The 19,582-nt window shown below is 45.8% G+C and overlaps 1 protein-coding gene across 1 annotated transcript; it reads left to right on the top strand.

The window, feature by feature from the left end:
* Positions 1-16,593: 16,593 nt before the first annotated feature.
* On the top strand, positions 16,594-19,356 carry LOC135104613 (uncharacterized). Its single transcript, XM_064012142.1, has 5 exons — positions 16,594-16,766; positions 16,968-17,541; positions 17,666-18,463; positions 18,567-18,998; positions 19,264-19,356. Exons 1-5 carry the CDS (start codon positions 16,594-16,596, stop codon positions 19,354-19,356), a joined length of 2,070 nt encoding a protein of 689 aa, XP_063868212.1.
* Positions 19,357-19,582: the final 226 nt, after the last annotated feature.

Genomic DNA, 19,582 nt, shown 5'->3' with positions numbered 1-19,582 from the left:
GGTTATGGAGAGCCTATCAGTGAATTCAAGGAATCACGTAACAATTTAGCACGGGTGATAGTGTGTAGTAGCGTGGTAGTGTTGATAGAGCCCTATATGCTTGGTTTTCTTTGCCAATCTTTGCCGATGATCACTTCAACATCTTGTTGGAGTGCTGCTGTTGCTGGGCAGTGGAGGACATAGTGAGTCAACGGCTGAACAGGGGTACGCAAGCAGTGAGGGCAAGACTCAAGCTCATTCCTATACACTGTTTCTTTGCAGTGGTATCCGAGACGGAGCCTTGTGACGTCTCTTTGTAGCTGGGTGGGCACTCCTATTGGGAGGTTGGCCCTTCTTTCTCTCTTTGCGGCGTTATACTAGGAGGCAGATCTGGTTCCTTCCTAAACAGCGTTAAGAGCATTTGGTGGGTTTGGGAGAGGGCTGCTTTGTCGATTGTCTTTTTTGATGGAGGAAGCACTGCGGGTTACATCAAAGGTGATAGACGGTTCCATCCCTTCTTCTTCCCTGCAACTGCTATATTGCCTGTAACCCAATGGCATATTACCGTTGTTCCATCTCTGTAGAGGGCGGAGATGTGTTGTTGGATGCTAAAGATAAGCCGGTCGTTTTCGTGGGAGTATCGTTGCTTCACTGCTCGGAGTGTTGGAAAACGATCAGTATAGATGTGAATTTCGCCCGTAGGGTGTTGATGGGCGTATTGTAGAGCGAGGAGAATGGCGACTAGCTTAGCCTGGAAGGCGGAGGCATGGCTGGGCAGATAGTGTGTAGTGGTCGGTTCCCCACAGATGCATGCTGCTCCGATGGCCCAGCTAATCCGTTTATAAGGTATAGGCGGTCACGAGGGTTCCTGGCTATGGAGATTTCTTCAAGAGCTTCTTGCCAGAGATTTGAAGGGAACAACGCTCTAGGGTTGAGGGTCTGTGGATTCTTTGGTGTTGATAAGAGGAGTCCAGGGGGGAAGCGGTTGGAATTCAGAGAGAGGAATGGCGGTTCCGTAGTGGACATCATCGGCGAGACCCATAATTCGTGCTGCATCAGCGGCAGCATATACTCAGTCGCCATCAGGGCGACAAGCTGGAGGACACTATAAGGCATGAAAAAAAGTGAGTGGCGAGCTGTGAATTCGGCCAGCGTAGAGACATATTGCATTGTAGAAATGGATGTCCTGGTATATATCCGGTGTTGCAGGGAAGGAAGGCCACATTCTCCTCTTAGGGTGATGGTGGATGTCCAATTAGGCACTCTGAGTATCGCCTCGTTCTGCGCTACCTCAAGAGATCGGAAGGAGGAGGAGGTAGCCTGGGGAGACAAGGGGCACAGTAGTCAACCACGGAGCGGATTGTTGCAACATACAGGTTTCTCTTTACTGTAGCTGAGGCTCCGCATTTTTGCTGTGACATGTAGCTAAGCACTTTGGTTCGTGGATCTGCACGTTTCCTGAGGTAGTTTGCGTGGGTTGTGTATGTGAGCTTCTTGTCTTGCTTCTTGACCCCGAAGTATTGATGAGCGGAGGTGTACAGCAGGGGCTTGTTTCCAAGACATAGCAGTCTGTCAAGAGGTGGGAGGCCAAAAGTCATGTATCGGGTTTTGGTGGGGTTGTTTTTTAGGCCAAGGGTGGCACACCTTTGATTAAAAAGCCCTAAAGCTCATGGTGCAACAGACCAGTGGTTGCGCCATGGTATGAAGGTCTGCATACACTAGGAGTTGGATTCCGCGACCGTTGGTTCCAGTAGCGAGCTCTTCCATCATAATATTGAAGAGGAGCTGGCTGAGGCAGGTGCCGAGGTTCTGGGGTTGCGATATCGGCACGTGTCCCTGGAAGGAGACAAGGGCTCTGTGGTTGGTAAGGAACCCAGATAGCCAGCGGAATAGGCGGCCCCATACTCCTTTCCTAGCCAAGACTTCAAAGATGGCGAGGGGGTTTGCCAGCTCGCAGGCCTTTTCCAGTTCTATGAACACCACTAAACCGAAGCGTGAGCACAGTGCTCCCAGGAGTGTTAAAAGGCAGTTCGTGGTACTCCTGCGTGACTGAAAGGTGAAGAGTGACGGTTGGAATTCACCCATGTGTCACCGTACCAGAACCAGAAACCAGAACAATGCGTTCCATGATCTTTCTGGGGCAGCTGAGGAGGGAAATGGAGAGCACTGACAAGGGGTCTTTAGGCTTGAGAATCAGAGTGATCGTTGTGGCATTCCAGAACGATGGAAGTTCCCCCTCCTCTTAAAAGAGATTGCGTAGCTATAAGAGATCTACCTTCTCAGATGTACCCATGTGGGAGATCATGAAGTATGTAATTTGGTCCGGTCCCGGGGCTCTGTCTGGTGTGTTCCGTAGCACGGCATCAAGTTCCACAGATGAGAACGGGTTGCCATTTTCCTCCCTTGCTCAGCGATGGCAGCGCTGATAGTGGTGGACCGGATTTCAGCGACGCTATCTTGTTGTCTTAGTGTGTCAGGAGAGAGAGATGAGCAGGGGAGTTCCTTTCAGCAAAGTGTTGGGCCAGTTTCCCGGCCTCTTCTGCTTGTGTGTTGTGTGTCAGTGGTGACTGAGGGCGTGGGTTGTAGATGAAGCGCACTCGTCGCCACATCTTGGCATGTCTGATGACGCTTTGAAGATACTGCTGGGCTTCAAGACTTGGGTGACGTCGGTAAGTCCTTCTTGCTGCGCTGATGCGCCTGTTAAGTTCCTCAACCCTGGGACCATATATCCAGTCATATTTGTATGTCCTATGGCATGGAACGAGAGGAATGGATTGGTGGATGATGATGTAGTTTAGTGCTGTATATCTGTCATCGAGAGATAGGTTGTGGTCAATCTCCCTTAAGCAAGATTCAACAGTGGTGGTAAATAGGTCCCTATCAGCAAGTTGCATATTGAATCTACTTGGCCTAAGTTTGCGTAGCATAAAGCAAAATTCGGTCTCTCTGATGATTCCATAGTGATCATTTGAGAGGGGGGGATGTAGAAACCAGGAAGGAGCAGGGTCAAGACAAGTAGAAAGCCAGGTCAAGTTGCCCATTGTTGACGTGAGTTGGTGTATTAAAGTCATTAAGGGGCATCACCCTTGTAGAATCTTGCTATGCTGCATGAAGATCTCTACCTGCTTAGTTGGTCCTACCAAATGATCCAGGGAGAGGGTGTGCATTGAAATCCCCCTACTATGGTTATGTTTTGTGTGGCGGCAAGACCAAAGAGCTCAGTCAGATCAAGGGATGTATGTGGCTGGTGGTTTGTAGAGATTGTTGAGTGTTATGTTGATAGTAGGGAGGCAGACAGCTTGGGCTTCTACGCCTTCAATGCATGCCACAGGATTGATGACGCAATGGCAGTTGAGGGCAATATTGGTAAGGATGGAAAGGCCACCCGCTGTTGCGGCCGGTGTGAGTATGGAATGCTTGATAGCCTTACAATTCAAGGGTAGTCTCTTCAGGAAGAAATGTCTCCTGTAGGAAGATGTCTATGCTACTTCCTGTGCTGCTTCTATGAGATAGGCACACTGAGATCTGAAGCCTCTGTAGTTACAATGGATTCTAGTGCTGGTTGGTTGATCTTTGCTACTGTGAGGTCTGTGACGATTCATGCTACTAGCAAGGCCAGGTCCATGGTAAGAGTATGCAAGGTTTCCTGGGTTACGAGGGTTGTGCCTGAGGAAAGGTTGTGCTGTGGTTGCGGGTTGGAGCGCAGGCGCAGGCGGTGGAGCTGTGGGCGGATTCTTTTGGTTGGGGTGGGCTAGTCTTGGTCATGGGGGCACCTGTTGGCTTTCAAGGGCAGGAAATTCGGAATGCAGGGTCTGCAGGGGAATTGCTGCTGGCTGTTTCGGACGATGTTAGTTCCACACGAATGTTCCAGCTGGAGCAGGGGTCGTAGTCCTCCTCTGGTGCTTCCAGTTGCTACCCAGTTCATCTGGCGTTAGTGTCCCTGGAGGCGTTCAGGGCAGGCAGGGTTCCATGCATGGTGCCCATGGCTACAGTTGGGATATCGGTGCCTTACGGCCTCCTTGGCCTTGTAACGCTTAAGGCTGGAGGTCGTGTGCAATTCGCCCTGTGATGGCATAACACCTGAAAAAGCGGAGTTGTTCTGGAGTGTAAGACCTGAGGTAGTACATACCCGAATTCCCCGGATCGTTGTGTGTGGGGAAGTGGGCCCCTGAATGATATCAGTACTTGTCGTGTTTACGGAGTAGACACCGTGGTGCCTTTTTAGAAGCTCTACAGGTATCCTGAGGGGGTAGCCCATTCCCACACCTTTGTTAAGTTTTTTGGTCTTGTGAGCATGACTATTTTCCATGGTATTGCTTGGCCTGTTGCCAGTTCTTCCAGAATACGGTAGGTTTCTTCGTTGTATGGTACGAGTATAAAGCTGCCGTCTTTCTCTGATGATATTCCTCATCGTTAAGTTGGTGTGTGCTGCCTCGATGGCCGCCATGGTATCGTAGCTTGTTTTGGAAGCAGGGAAAGCATCCTGTGGTGGAGGAGGTCGAGTCTCTCCAACAGAAAGCATGTTGTGTTAGGGTGGAGTGGGGCGTGGTTCGTGGCGCTGGCTGTTTCCCAGATGCTGGTAAGTGGAATCCCGAGCTTTGTTTTTTTCATGTTTTGGACGAGTATGAAACCCTCCTTATCCTCTGCAGCAAAGGAGTGAAGCGAGACGTCACTTGAGCGTATGTGGTTGGCCAGCGCGGCCAAAGACTGGCTCAGGTCCCAAGGGAAGGGCGCGGAGAATGGAATGTGAGGCGGGCGAGGAGTCCCGCCATATTGTTCGGCCACCCATCTTGCAGAGTCCGCGCAGCGAACCAAGCATATGGGGTGATGCAAGGACACTGGAGCAATAATTCACATAACAGAGACGCACTTATCTGTGTAAGACACGTGATGTATGCACTACAACCAATCCCAAGGCTCATAGAACAAAAACGTCAGAAAAGAGAGTGCGCACTGGTGAGCTCACATAGCTAGGCATGGGTGCAGAGACAGCCACAAGAAGACACCACAGTTTGCAACATAAGACCGACAGCTGAGAATTCCAAAGTCATGGAATGACAGGATCAGCAACAAAGCAGTTTGTAACGGTGTCACATAATTAATAATAATGTGTATTGTATTTATAATGCCTTGCTTGATTAGCAATATAAGTGTATGTATACATATATGCATAAGTGCAAATAGTGGGTGTTGGCGCATAAGGGTGGGGCGGATATGATCACGCCACCCTACGTCACACACACACCATGGAACTTTCCATACTCCTTTTATTGCCATCGATAAGTAATCGATAGCACCTACATTACAGTATCTAAGTATTCTCTATAGTTAATCTCTCCCTAATGTATTTTGGCATGTATTACTCTTAGCTATAAGTAGCTTTTCCCTTGCCTTATTTATGTAATTAGAGAGTAATAATTATGAATATATTCATGTACTGTGAGTGCGGTCAACCCGCCCCTATTTCTAATGTCAGCACTTTTTGAAGGCGCTAAGCGTCCCTTGTGCCGGCTCCGGCAGTCTCTTGCCAGGGTGTAACGCTGTACCACGCAGAGGACATCCGTTGTCCCGTACGCGCCACACCCTTCTCCAGAACTCTGTACATATATCTAAATATACCTATTTTTATACGTTCACCTTTGACATTCACCTGAAAACCACAGAAACTCACCAAGAGTGACTTTACCTATTATATAAAGGTAAGATACTAATGAACAGTGTCCAGTGGTAATTGATAATTCAAAACCACCCCGGAACAAGTTGAGTTACGTTGGTGACGGCTTAAAAGTCTAGACTTGAAGCAGGGACGGCGTCGGTGATGGCTTGACGTCGTAGGAGCATATGCTGGTGGGGCAGGCTTGGCATAAAAAGCTTGAAAGAGGCCCTGAAAGCAGCTTGAAGAAAGTACCGTAGACGTGTAGTAGTGTAGCAGCTTGCGTTGGTGACGGCTTAACAGGTTAACTGGAGGCGATGAATGTAGCTTGAGTAGCAGGCGACGAGCAGACAGGACTCGTGGGCCAGGAGCGTTGTAACGTCGACTCATTCACCATGGTAACTATTTTTATGTACTACGTAAATTATCCTAGTACTTTTGTAGTGGTGACCAAAAAAATTAGTTTTAAAAATCAGCTGTCGTATATTCCTATGATAATACTGTACTACATAAATAATAAAATGAAGTGCCAGCGGGTTGCACGTCCACCTCCGAGGCCTGGGTGGACATGACTGGGGATGCTAGGGTGGTTGCTGGGTCTGCTGATTCGGGTCAGACTGGGATTCATGAGGTGAAGGGAGGGCACGCGGCCAGAAAGAAAAAGAGCTCATGAGGTTCTGGGAGCCCATCCGGCTGAGGCTTGACTTTACTCGAGCCTACGTGGTTGGCCGGCGTGGCCAGATGCTGGGCCAGTTTCCAAGGGAAGGGCAAGGAGAATGGAATGTAAGAGAGGCGATGACTCTCGCCACAATATATATGTATATATATATATATATATACATATATATATATATATATATATATATATATATATATATATATATATATATATATATATATATATATATATATATATATATATATATATATATATATATATATATATATGAGTGGTGGCGCGTGACAAGGGTCCAAGAAGCAATTCCCCGTGGAAACTGTTTTATTGTATGTAACACAAGTTTAGCCTTTCATCTATGCGCTGGGACTGAATGTCCTTCTTACAGAGGAAGTATGGTTGATAGTCTCTACAAAAAAAAATATATATATATATTTTCAACCTTCCAGACAGGCACAGCTGCTGACCCAGACAGGTGACGAGAGAGAAGGGTATAATATCCCGTAGCAGTGAGTGGGTAAGTGAGCCAGTTTTAAGGGTCGAGAGAGAAAGGTCTAATATCCTGTAGTAATGGTGGATAAGACATTGGCGGGAGTGTGACGTGCATGCACGCGCTGCGAGCGTGCATGGTGAAGCATGATAATGATAATAATAATAATATAGTTATCATTAATAATGTTTTTAGTTATTATTATTATTATTATTATTATTATTATTATTATTATTATTATTATTATCATTATTATTATTATTATTATTTTATTATATATATATATATATATATATATATATATATATATATATATATATATATATATATATATATATATATATATATATATATATATATATTTTTTTTTTTTTTTTTTTTTTTTTTTTTTCTTCTTTTTTATGTAGGAGGGCCACTGGCAAAGGGCAACACAAACAACAGGGTAAAAAAGGTTCTCTTGGGTGTCAGTTCCTGATATTTAACAATTGCATTTCAAGGTTAGAAATAATATTAATGGACAAAATAGTTTGTTTTATTATTTATCTATATCACTAGTGAGCGAATAAGTGAAGAGGAATCACGTTTGTTTGTTCACTGGATAGAGATTAGTGAAAAAAAAAGATCGTGATAAATCCGTGTTCGTCATTGCTTGTCTGTTCCCATCGAAAAAGAGTAGCGGCAGTCAGCACGTGATACTGCTCGTGCGCGTAGTTTTCATTTCTTGTCTTCACAAAGACGTGGGGACAGTCAGCACGTAACACCCATACACGTACATTTCCTGTCTTCAGGGAGGCGTGGGGACAGTGAGCACGTAATACCCATGCGCGTTCACTTCCTGTCTTCATGGAGGCGTGGCGACGGTCAGCACGTAATGCCAGTGGGCGTGCGTTTCCTGTCTTCAGGGAAACGTGGCGGCGGTCAGCACGTAATCCCGTGTCCGTGCGCGATCGTTTACATGGAGACGTTGCGGTGGTCTGTAAGTAATCCAGTGCGCCAGCGTTTTTTTTTTTTTATCTTCACGGAGACGTGGCGGTGGTCAGCATGCATTCCCGTGAGCGTACGTTTTTGTCTTTGTGGAGACGTAGAAGCGGTCAGCACGTAATACTGAACGCGTTCATCTCAGGACCTGGCTTCACGTGTCAGCATGTAATTCCGTGCGCATGCGTTTCCTGTCTTGTCTCCATGGAGACATATTGGCGTCGTCAGTGGAGTCTGTCTTGATTGGTAGCCAAGGAAAAGCAGACTCGAATTAATTGCAAACGTAAGAGGATCGTAATAGGATTCGAGACATTGCAGTCACATGGAAGAGACAGTTTAGTGGTATTTATTTTATTTGTATTTTGTGTGGGTTTGTATCCAGCTTAGATCATGTGTGACATTCCTCTGGGATACAGTTAGTGGCAGTATACTGCTTCCACGCTTAGCTGAGAGGGGATGCTCCACCTCTGGGATAAGGTATCGAGGAGACTCCACCTTCTGTATACTGTGATTGGCTGGTGAGCTGAAAAGAGACCACACACACACACCCACACACACACACACACACACACACACACACACACACACACACACACACACACACACATACACACACACACACACACACACACACACACACATACACACACACACACACACACACACACACACACACACACACACACACACACACACACACACACACCTGCCGAAACGATGGAGGAGGAGGCAGTAGACACCTGCCGAAACGATAATTACTCCCAGTAAGGTCTAAAGCACTGTTCAGGGGCTGCTGTGAAATTATCATTAAACCCAGCTGTGACCTCACTGAACGTTTCCCTTTGTGTCTCACAACACAAGGGGGCAGTCACAGCCTGCCCTCTAAAGACAACTCTCTTCCTCCACACAAAACTACAAGCACCTAATAACACACACACCCTTCACTCAAAAAGTTTAAAATCATCATGGCGACTCCCAGTCCCCATCTGGGGAGGGGACCATAAATGTCCCCAGGTCGGACTGCCTTTCTGTTGACGATCCTAAGTGTCTTGACACCCCCCTCAACTTTTTCTTCATTAACTTCTGCAACATTCGCGGTCTAAGATCTAATTTTCAATCTGTAGAACACCACCTCTCCTCTTCTAAACCTCATTTTCTTTCCTCACTGAAACTCAGGTGTCTGAGTCAACTGACAGTAGCCCCTTTTCTGTTCCCTCCTTCTTTCTCTATCCTCATTTTCGATCCAAAGCTGGATGCTGCGTTTATATGTGCGCAATGACTTAACCTGCTCTCTTGCCCACGCTCTTGAATCTTCCGAGTTTCCCACCATCTGGCTACGACTACAGAGTCACTCTCATATTAAATTTATCTGTGCTGTATACTTCTCTCCTAACTCCTCCGACTATAAGAAATTTTTTGACTACTTAACTTCGAAAGTGGAGCACATTCTGACCCTCTTCCCTTTTGCAGAGATCTCCATTCTTGGAGATTTCAATGTTCACCACCAGCTTTGGCTTTCCTCTCCCTTCACTGACCATCCTGGTGAACTAGCCTAAAACTTTGCTATCCTCCATGACCTGGAGCAATTGGTGCAACACCCTACTCGTATTCCTGACCGTCTTGGAGATACGCCCAACATTCTTGACCTTTTCCTGACCTCTAATCCTTCTGCTTATGCTGTCACCCTTTCTTCTCCGTTGGGCTCCTCCGATCACAATCTCATATCTTTATCTTGTCCTATCACTCCAATCCCTCCTCAGGATCCCCCTAAGCGAAGGTGCCTCTGGCGTTTTACCTCTGCTAGTTCGGGAGACCTGAGGAGGTATTTTGCTGATTTTCCTTGGAATGACTACTGCTTCCGTGTCAGAGACCCGTCTTTGTGTGCTGAGTGCATAACAGAGGTGATAGTGTCTGGCATGGAGGCATACATTCCTCACTCTTTTTCTCGTCCTAAACCTTCTAAACCTTGGTTTAACACAGCTTGTTCTCGTGCTATACATGATAGAGAGGTGGCCCACAAAAGGTACTTAAGCCTTCCATCACCAGAATATCATGCACTTTATATTTCTGCCCGGAACCATGCCAAGTCTGATTTCCAACTAGCCAAAAACTCCTTCATTAACGGAAAATGTCAAAACCTTTCAAGATCTAACTCCCCTCGTGTTTTCTGGCATCTAGCCAAAAATATCTCCGATAACTTTGCTTCTTCTTCTTTCCCTTCTCTACTTCAAGCAGATGGCACTGCTGCTATCACATCTATTTCTAAAGCTGAACTCTTTGCTCAAACCTTTGCTAAAAACTCTACCTTGGACGATTCTGGGCTTGTTCCTCCCTCTCCTCCACCCTCTGACTACTTCATGCCACGTATTAAAATTCTTCGCAATGATGTTTTCCATGCCCTCGCTGGCCTAAACCCTCGGAAGGTTTATGGACCTGATGGGGTCCCTCCTATTGTTCTCCGAAACTATGCCTCTGTGCTTGCACCTTGCCTAGTCAAACTCTTTCAGCTCTGTCTGTCAACATCTACCTTTCCTTCTTGCTGGAAGTTTGCCTACATTCAACCTGTTCCTAAAAAGGGTGACCGTTCTAATCCCTCAAACTACCGTCCTATTGCTTTAATTTCCTGCCTATCTAAAGTGTTTGAATCTATCCTCAACAGGAAGATTCTTAAACATCTGTCACTTCACAACCTTCTATCTGATCGCCAGTATGGATTCCGTCAAGGCCGCTCTACTGGTGATCTTCTGGCTTTCCTTACTCAGTCTTGGTCATCCTCTTTTAGAGATTTTGGTGAAACTTTTGCTGTTGCTTTGGACATATCAAAAGCTTTTGATAGAGTCTGGCACAAAGCTTTGATTTCCAAAATACCCTCCTACGGTTTCTATCCTTCTCTCTGTAACTTCATCTCAAGTTTCCTTTCTGACCGTTCTATTGCTGCTGTGGTAGACGGTCCCTGTTCTTCTCCTAAATCTATTAACAGTGGTGTTCCTCAGGGTTCTGTCCTGTCACCCACTCTCTTCTTATTATTCATTAATGATCTTCTAAACCAAACTTCTTGTCCTATCCACTCCTACGCTGATGATACCACCCTGCACTTTTCCACGTCTTTTCATAGACGTCCAACTCTTCAGGAGGTAAACATATCACGCAGGGAAGCCACAGAACGCCTGACTTCTGATCTTTCTAAAATTTCTGACTGGGGCAGAGCAAACTTGGTATTGTTCAACGCCTCAAAACTCAATTCCTCCATCTATCAACTCGACACAACCTTCCAGACAACTATCCCCTCTTCTTCAATAACACTCAACTGTCCCCCTCTTCTACACTGAACATCCTCGGTCTGTCCTATACTTATAATCTGAACTGGAAACTTCACATCTCATCTCTAGCTAAAAGAGCTTCTATGAAGTTAGGTGTTCTGAGACGTCTCCGCCAGTTTTTCTCAACCCCTCAGCTGCTAACTTTGTACAAGGGCCTTATCCGTCCATGTATGGAGTATGCTTCACATGTCTAGCGGGGTTCCACTCATACTGCTCTTCTAGACAGGGTGGAATCAAAAGTTTTTCGTCTCATCAACTCCTCTCCTCTAACTGACTGTCTTCAGCCTCTCTCTCACCGCCGCAGTGTTGCATAACTAGCTGTCTTCTACCGCTATTTTCATGCGAACTGCTCTTCTGATCTTGCTAACTGCATGCCTCCCCTCCTTCCGCGGCCTCGCTGCACAAGACTTACTTCTTTCTCTCACCCCTATTTTGTCCACCTCTCTAACGCAAGAGTTAACCAGTATTCTCAGTCATTCATCCCTTTCTCTGGTAAACTCTGGAACTCCCTCCCTGCTTTTGTATTTCCACCTTCCTATGACTTGAATTCCTTCAAGAGGGAAGTTTCAAGACACTTATCCACCAATTTTTGACCACTGCTTTGACCTTTTTATGGGACTTTTAGTGGGCTTTTTTTTTTTATTAGATTTTTGTTGCCCTTGGCCAGTGTCCTTCCTACATAAACACACACACATACACACACACACACACACACACACATAGCAATATGTACCTGCCGAAACGATAATTACTCCCAGTGAGGTCTAAAGCACTGGATAAGGGGTGCTATGAATTATCATTAAACCCAACTGTGACCTTATTGAACGTTTCCCTTTGTGTCTCACAACACAAGGGGGCAGTCACAGCCTGCCGTCTAAAGACAACTCTTTTATTCACACATAACTACAAGCACCTAATTACACATACACCGTTCACTCAAAATTCAAAATTATCATAGCGACTCCTACACCAGCCTCGGAGTCCTCACCTGGGGAAGGGACCACAAATGTTCTGGTATCGACCCTAAGTGTCTTGACACCCCACCCCCTCAACTTTTTTCTTCATAAACTTCTGTAACATTTGCGGTCTTAGATCTAATTTTCAATCTGTAGAACACCACCTCTCCTCTTCTAAACCTCAGATGTCTGAGGCAACTGACAGTAGCCCCTTTTCTCTTCCCTCCTAATTTCTCTTCTTTCCTTCATTTTCAATCCAAAGCTGGATGTTGCGTTTACGTGCGCAACAACTTAACCTGCTCTCGTGCCTTCGCTCTTGAATCTTCCGAGTTTTCCAGTATCTGGCTACGACTGTAGAGTCACTCCCAAACTAAATTTATCTGTGCTGTATACCTAACTCCTCTGACTACGAGAAATACTTTGACTACTTAGCTTCCAAAGTGGAGCACATTCTGACTCTCTTCCCTTTTGCAGAGATCTCCATTTTTGGAGACTTCAATGGCCGCCACCAGCTTTGGCTTTCCTCTCCCTTTACTGACCATTCTGGTGAGATAGCCTTCAACTTTGCTGTCCTCCATGACCTAAAGCACACACACACATACACACATACACACACACGCACACACACACACACACACACACACACACACACACACACACACACACACACACACCACTCTTCTCTTATTCAACTTTTCCTAACCTCTAATTCTGCTTATGCTGTTACCCTCTCTTCTCCGTTGGGCTCCTCAGATCACAATTTCATATCTGTATCTTGTCCTATTGCTCCAATCTCCTCAGGATCCCCTGAGGGGAGGTGCTTCTGGCGTTTTGCCTCTTAGTTGGGGGACCTAAGGAGGTATTTTGCTGATTTTTTCTTGGAATGACTACTGCTTCCGTGTCAGAGACACATCTCTGAATCGGGCGCATAACAAAGGTAATAGTGTCCGGCATGGAGGCGTACATTCACTCTTTTTCTCGACCTAAACCTTCCGAACGTTGGTTTAACACACTCCTGCTCTTGTGCTATAGATGATAGAGAGGTGGCCCAAAAGAGGTACTTGAGCCTTCCATCAACAGAATCTCATGCACTTTATATTTATGCCCGGAACCATTCCAGGTCTGTTCTCCAACTAGCAAAAACTCCATTATTAATAGAAAGTGTCAAAAATCTTTCCTCCTCTCCTCGTGACTTCTGGCACCTAGCCCCCAAAAAATCTGCAATAATTTTGCTTCTTCTTTCCCTCCTTTATTTCAACCAGATGGCACTATTGCTATTGCATCTACCTCTGAAGCTGAACTCTTCGCTCGAACCTATGCTAAAACTCTTGAGCGATTCAGGGTTTATTTCTCCCTCTCTTCCACCTTTGGCTTTTTTCTTTTTTATGTAGGAAGGACACCGGCCAAGGGAAACAAAAATCCAATAAAAAAAAATAAATTAAAAAGCCCACTGACCTTATCCTTATTATTGTTATAAGTAGTGTAAGGCTTATTTACCCATTTTATATCGTGTAGTATTATTCTCTTCATAATTTAAGTTCTCTATATCTTTGTATGTATAAGGAAGGAAATATAATTGAGGTGAAAATACGCTGAAAACTAGGGGAGCTTGAGTGGGCAACAACACGTTCTAAGGAGGGGAAGGCAGAGCGCCTTAGGTCGTGAGGTATATCGGAGGGAAGGCGGCACTCAGGGGAGAATCTTGGTGTGGATTGGTGATGGAGTGAGTTTGTGGAGGTATTACTGGTATAACGGTATAACCTTGATATCCAGGATCAGGTTAGTGAGTCTTTTGTGGTACCAAGAGCTCTTGTCCGCTGAAATTCGGTTGTTGAGTTGTGCCGGTGACGCTGTTCGAAGGGGTCATAGGTCAAACTGGCAGCCATTTTGTGAGTGGAGGTTGTGGTGTTGACCTTGTAAGCTGGTGTTGTGGTGTACTGGTGATTTTGGGGATGATGTTATGGTGTTATGGGTAATCTTTGGTGATGATGGTAATCTCCTGTGTGGCTTGAGGAGGTGAAATACGGGAATTATTGTCTGGGGATGCGGTAATGGCGTCTGAGTAAAGTCCTGCGGTTGAGGGGAATATTTCTGTGACTGGTGGAGGTGTAAATGGGTTCTGGTGTTGTGGGAAGTGGCGAGAACGTCATGTAGTAACGTGTACTACCTCATGTTGTTTGTGAATTATTATCATTATTAATATACTCGTATGTGCTTGTAACATAAAATAATCGTGTTTTCTACTCCCCCAACATTAATCTGGTATTAGAGGTGATTCCAGGTGTGCTGTGTCAAGGTAAAGATACAGTGAGAGAGTGTCATTCTGGCGATTTCGGATAGGTCGGGTAGGCACTCGAAGCCTTTAAGAATCCAGACCTTTAAAACTTTCCGGGATCAGTGTAACGTCGACTTTCTTGGAAAAATAACCGGGATCGTACGATCGTAAGTAAGCAAGTGATAGGGATGACAGAATATGGGGGCCTGTCCGGGAGTGTTACATGGTGATTGTCGTTGGGAGGAATTTGCCTGTGTGAAATATTTTTTTAAAACTGTGTATGTATTGTGGTGAATATTTGGAGGAATATTTTGTGAATATTTTGTGGAGTGTAGTGATTGTAATCATGGCCGCTAAACGTGTTGAGATGTTCCTTCTGTCGAGAAGTGTGCATAATTTTTACACACTAACCAGGGAGGAATTATGTTCAGTGGCTGAGAGGTTTCAGGTGAAGTTAAAATCCAAGAAAAAAGAGGAAATGCAGGCGGAGTTGAAGAATGCTCTTATGGAGAGGAGCTGGTATGAAAATGATGGCGGTGAAAGTGAGGATAATGATGGGGAGAGTGTAGAGGAAGGTGCTGGGATCAGTGAGATAAACCTGGGTGCTCTTGGTGGAACAGAAGGCCTTTCTAGTAGTGAAAAATTTGAGTTAATGAAACTTCAAATACAGATGCAGAGGGAGCAGAAGCAGCAATAGGTGGAGTTAAAGAGGGAGCAGATACAGATGCAAAAAGAGATTGAGATAGAAAAGATTAGAGCAGAAGGTCGAAACAAAGTAAATGAGACCAGGGCAGGAAATGGTGCCCAAGGCAACGGGGATTTAGAGAGAAAGGTCATCAGTATGCCTAACTTTGTGGAAGGGGAGGAAGAAAACTTCTTCGTTCAATTTGAAAAAAAAACCTGCAAAGTTGATGGGATGGGATGAAAATGATTGGGCATTACTCGTCCAGTCTAAATTTGGGGGAATGGCCCGAGAGGTTGAAGGCCGAGGAAGCCACTACAGCTGAGGAGATAAAAGGAGTTATGCGGATGGAACAATTTATGAGCCAAATGCCCCTCAGTTTAAAATATGAGCTCGTATCACACAACGTGAAAGATGTGATGGAAGCCGGACGCAGAGCTGACAAGTACTGTGCGATCCATGGGCTGAACGGAGATGAACACCATGGAGGGAAAAAGCCATTCTCCAACAAAAATAATGGTCGTCAGAGATATAAGAATGACCGCTAGATGAGCTCGACATCAGTCCACAGATCAAACCAGCCCCGCCCCAACAACTATAGTTTTCCTCACACTTACACCATGCCCCCGCCAGCCGACCACAACGTAAGGTCTACGCCCTATAGGAGTAGGCCCAGGAACACTACCTATTACCAGAAGGGTAGTAGCGGGCATAAGAAGTACCAGTGTCCGAAGGGATGGCCGAAGCAATTGGTGGGAGCAGTTGCCACCCAAAGAGACCTGATAAAGTATGTGGAGAATATGAATGCAGAGATACAAGAGGAGCCGCAGAAAGATGAGGGCTTTGAGCACTTCACCAGTAAGGGCACAGTGAAAGTGGAGGGAAGTCCAGAGAAGGCGATCAGAATCCTTCGGGATACGGAAGCTAACCAGAGTCTGATCTTAAGTAGTGTACTCCCATGGAATGAGGAGACCAGCACTGGCAGAGAGGTTTCATGCAAGGGTGCAGGAGGCAAGTTCAGTATTCCCCTGCACAAAGTTTGGCTGGACTGTGGATACGTCACCGGAGAGGTGACGGTGGGAGTGAAGGAGACACTGCCCGTAGATGGAGTGGATATGCTGGTCGGAAATGATCTGGCTGGAGGTCGAGTTATCCCTAAACTTCAGATGGTAGACAACCCTCTGATAGGGATGACAGAAACCACCACTCCGGTAGAAGTCGCTCCCTCAACAGATGGGGAGGCAGAGGTCCCTGAATTGTTCCCAGTCTGCGCAGTGACCCGAGCGATGGCCCGGAAGGAACGCATGGACGCCGCGGGAGCAACGCAGGAGGACGAAGACCTGGGCGTTCTATTCAAGGAACCTGATGAAAAAGGAACTAACCCGGAGTGTGCGAGTGATGAACCGGTTGTAGGCCAGGTGCAGCCCAACCTTGATTTTCTGGTAGAAAAGAGCGAGTGATGAAGAGGAGAGTGATGAAAGCTTGAAGTCTATTTGGAATGAGGCTAAAAGGCTGGGTGAGCGTGACAATGAGTACGTGGGTTACTATGCGAATAACGGGGTATTAATGAGAAGTTGGAGGCCCATGATAGCCCCAACCTCTGATCACTGGATGGTGAAAAGGCAGATTGTGGTGCCACGGGTGTATAGGAAGAAAATTTTGGAGATGGCACACGAAGGTAATCTGGCAGGACACCTGGGGGTCACAAAAAACCCTAGGAAAAATCGTGTGTCATTTTTACTGGCCCAGAGTGAGAGGTGATGTGAAAGAGTTTTGTAAAACTTGTGGTTTGGGTCAGAAGGTGGGCAAGCCGAACCAGGTGATTCGCCCTAACCCCTTCATCCTATACCTGTGGTCAAGGAGCCATTCAGTAAGGTGGTGATAGACTGTATAGGTCCTTTACCAAGGACCCGGAGGGGAAACCAGTATTTGCTGACTATTATGAGTATGTCATCCAGGTTTCCTGAGGCCATTCCCCTCAGGAGTATAAACTCTAAAAACATTGTGAGGGAACTGGCGAAATTTTTCTCCTGGGTAGGAATTCCTAAGGTGTTGCAGTCCGACCAAGGAAGTAATTTCACTTCTCGCACGTTCAAGGAAATCTTAAGGGGTCTAAAGATTGAACAGAGACTGTCGAGTGCTTATCATCCTCAGTCTCAGGGTTGTGTAGAAAGATTTCACCAAACTCTTAAAAACACTCTCAGGATGTATTGTGAGGAGATGAGTGTTGAATGGGATGAGGCATTGCCACTAGCCTTGTTCGCATTAAGGGACAGTGTGCAAGAGTCAACTGGTTTCAGCCCATTTGAGTTAGTGAATGGGCATGAGGTGAACGGTCTTTTAAGGATGGTGAAAGAAAAATGGTTAGGAGCAGAGGAGCCTCCTACTGTGGTGAAGTATGTATCTGATTTCAAGGACAGAGTGATGAGGGCTAGGGAAATTGCTCGGGAAAATTTGAAAAATAGTCAGAGTGAGATGAAAGGCTGGTATGACAAGAAGGCGAGGGCCAGATCTTTCCAGCCTGGGGACAAGGTATTGGTTCTTTTCCCATTGCAGGGTGATCCTTTCAAGGCCAGGTTCAGTGGGCCTTGGGAGATCTTTCCAGCCAGATCTTTTTCAGCCTGGGGACAAGGTCTTGGTTCTTTTCCCATTGCAGGGTGATCCTTTCAAAGCCAGGTTCAGCGAGCCTTGGGAGATTGAGAGGAAAATGAGTGATGTGAATTACATTGTAAGAACTCCAGGGAGGAAGAAAAAGAACCAGTTGTGTCATGTAAACATGTTGAAGCCATTTCATGAAAGGGACAGAGAAAATGGAGGTGATGTAGTAGAAGGAGTAAGAACTGTGAGTGTTGTAAATGTAACCACTGAGGCGGAAGAGAAGTGGTCTGAAGTGAAACTGAGCAGGTGTGAAGGGATGGTGCTAGAGAACTCAGCTGCGTTAGGGAATTTAAATGATAAACTGGGGCACATGGAGGTAGAAAAGAAGGAGAGGAATAAGGAGATAATTGAAAGATTCAATTCTGTGTTCCCTGATGCACCTAGAAAAACGAATGTGGTGGTGCACGATGTGGATGTTGGGGAGGCTGAACCCATCAAACAGCATCCCTGCAGAGTTAACCCGCAGAAAAGAGAGATCATGAGAAAAGCAGTAGAGTATATGCTGGAACACGACTTGATTAAGCCCAGTGAGAGCCCATGGAACTCGCCATGTGTACTGGTGGCCAAGCCTGGTCAAGAGAGTTTCCGTTTTTGTACGGACTATAGGAGGGTTAACATGGTGACAAAACCTGATGCTTACCTTATCCCTAGAGTTGATGATTGTATAGATCATGTGGGAGGTGCCAACTTCATAACAAAAATTGACTTGTTAAAGGGATACTGGCAAGTAGGACTCACTGAGAGGGCAAAAGCCATATCGGCGTTTGTCACCATGGATGGATTATATCAGTACAAAGTTCTTCCGTTTGGGATGAAGAACAGTGGGAGTTCTTTTCAGAGTACTAAAGGGTTTGAAGGGATGTTCTGTGTACATAGATGACATATTGTTGTACACTGAGAGTTGGGAAGGGTATGTGCAGCTTCTGGAGGAAGTGTTCAGGAGGCTGGATGATGCCAACCTTACTGTCAACTTAGCAAAAAGTAATTTCGTGCAAGCTGACGTGGAGTACTTAGGTGTCAGGGTTGGGAGAGGTGAAGTGAGAACCGTGGAAGCCAAGGTGAAAGACGTTGTAAATCTCCCTCCACCCACCAATAGGAAGGAGATACTGAGATTCTTAGGGGCCAGTGGATACTACAGGCGATTTTGTAAAAATTTCTCTGATGTTGCCATGCCCCTGACCAAGTTGCTGAATAAGTCAAAATTTTGTTGGGATAAGCATTGTGAGGAAGCTTTTGTGGAGATTAAGGAAATGTTAGTCAGTGCCCCAGTGCTCCGCATGCCTAATTATGAAAAACCATTTGTAATGTATCTGGATGCCAGTCAGAATGGTGTGGGTGGTGTGTTAATGCAAGAACATGAGGGGAATGGAGCATCCCATAGGCTATTATTTTAAAAAGTTGTTACCATATCAAAGGGCTTACAGCACTATTGAGAAAGAGGCTTTGGGCCTAGTGCTGAGTTTGAGTCATTTTGAAGTGTACGTCAAAGGGACGGGACAGCCTGTGCAGGTCTTCACCGACCACAATCCGCTCATTTTCTTACATAAAATGAAAAACTCCAATCAGAGGCTGATGATGTGGTGCCTGGTCTTACAGGACTATGACTTAGAGATTTACCATGTAAAAGGCAGTGAGAATATAATTGCCGATGCCTTGTCCCGCGCACCATCTAGTCGTGAGACATCCTAATCAGGTGCCTCACGCCTCTTTTGGGAAGGGGATGTCATGTTATTGGCCGAGTTTACCTTGAATGGGATCACGTTTTCTTAGTGTCCCCCGTGTTCCCCCGTGTTCCAGTTACCTGCCATTCGGGCACTATCCTTATTATTGTTATAAGTAGTGTAAGGCTTATTTACCCATTTTATATCGTGTAGTATTATTCTCTTCATAATTTAAGTTCTCTATATCTTTGTAT

This window comes from Scylla paramamosain, chromosome 11 (genome assembly GCF_035594125.1).
Source record: "Scylla paramamosain isolate STU-SP2022 chromosome 11, ASM3559412v1, whole genome shotgun sequence".
NCBI classification, from domain to species: Eukaryota; Metazoa; Arthropoda; class Malacostraca; order Decapoda; family Portunidae; genus Scylla; species Scylla paramamosain.
The sequence above is the reverse complement of the archived record's forward strand: the minus strand, read 5'-3'. Positions and strand labels throughout refer to the sequence as shown.

Bases quoted from the DNA above. Each gene is read 5' to 3' on its own strand.
- LOC135104613 (XM_064012142.1), top strand. From the start codon at position 16,594: ATGATAGCCCCAACCTCTGATCACTGGATGGTGAAAAGGCAGATTGTG. The intron at 17,542-17,665 runs GTATTGGTTCTT...TTCCCATTGCAG, and splicing joins CTTTCCAGCCTGGGGACAAG to GGTGATCCTTTCAAAGCCAG. The intron at 18,999-19,263 runs GTGGGTGGTGTG...CTGGTCTTACAG, and splicing joins TGGATGCCAGTCAGAATGGT to GACTATGACTTAGAGATTTA.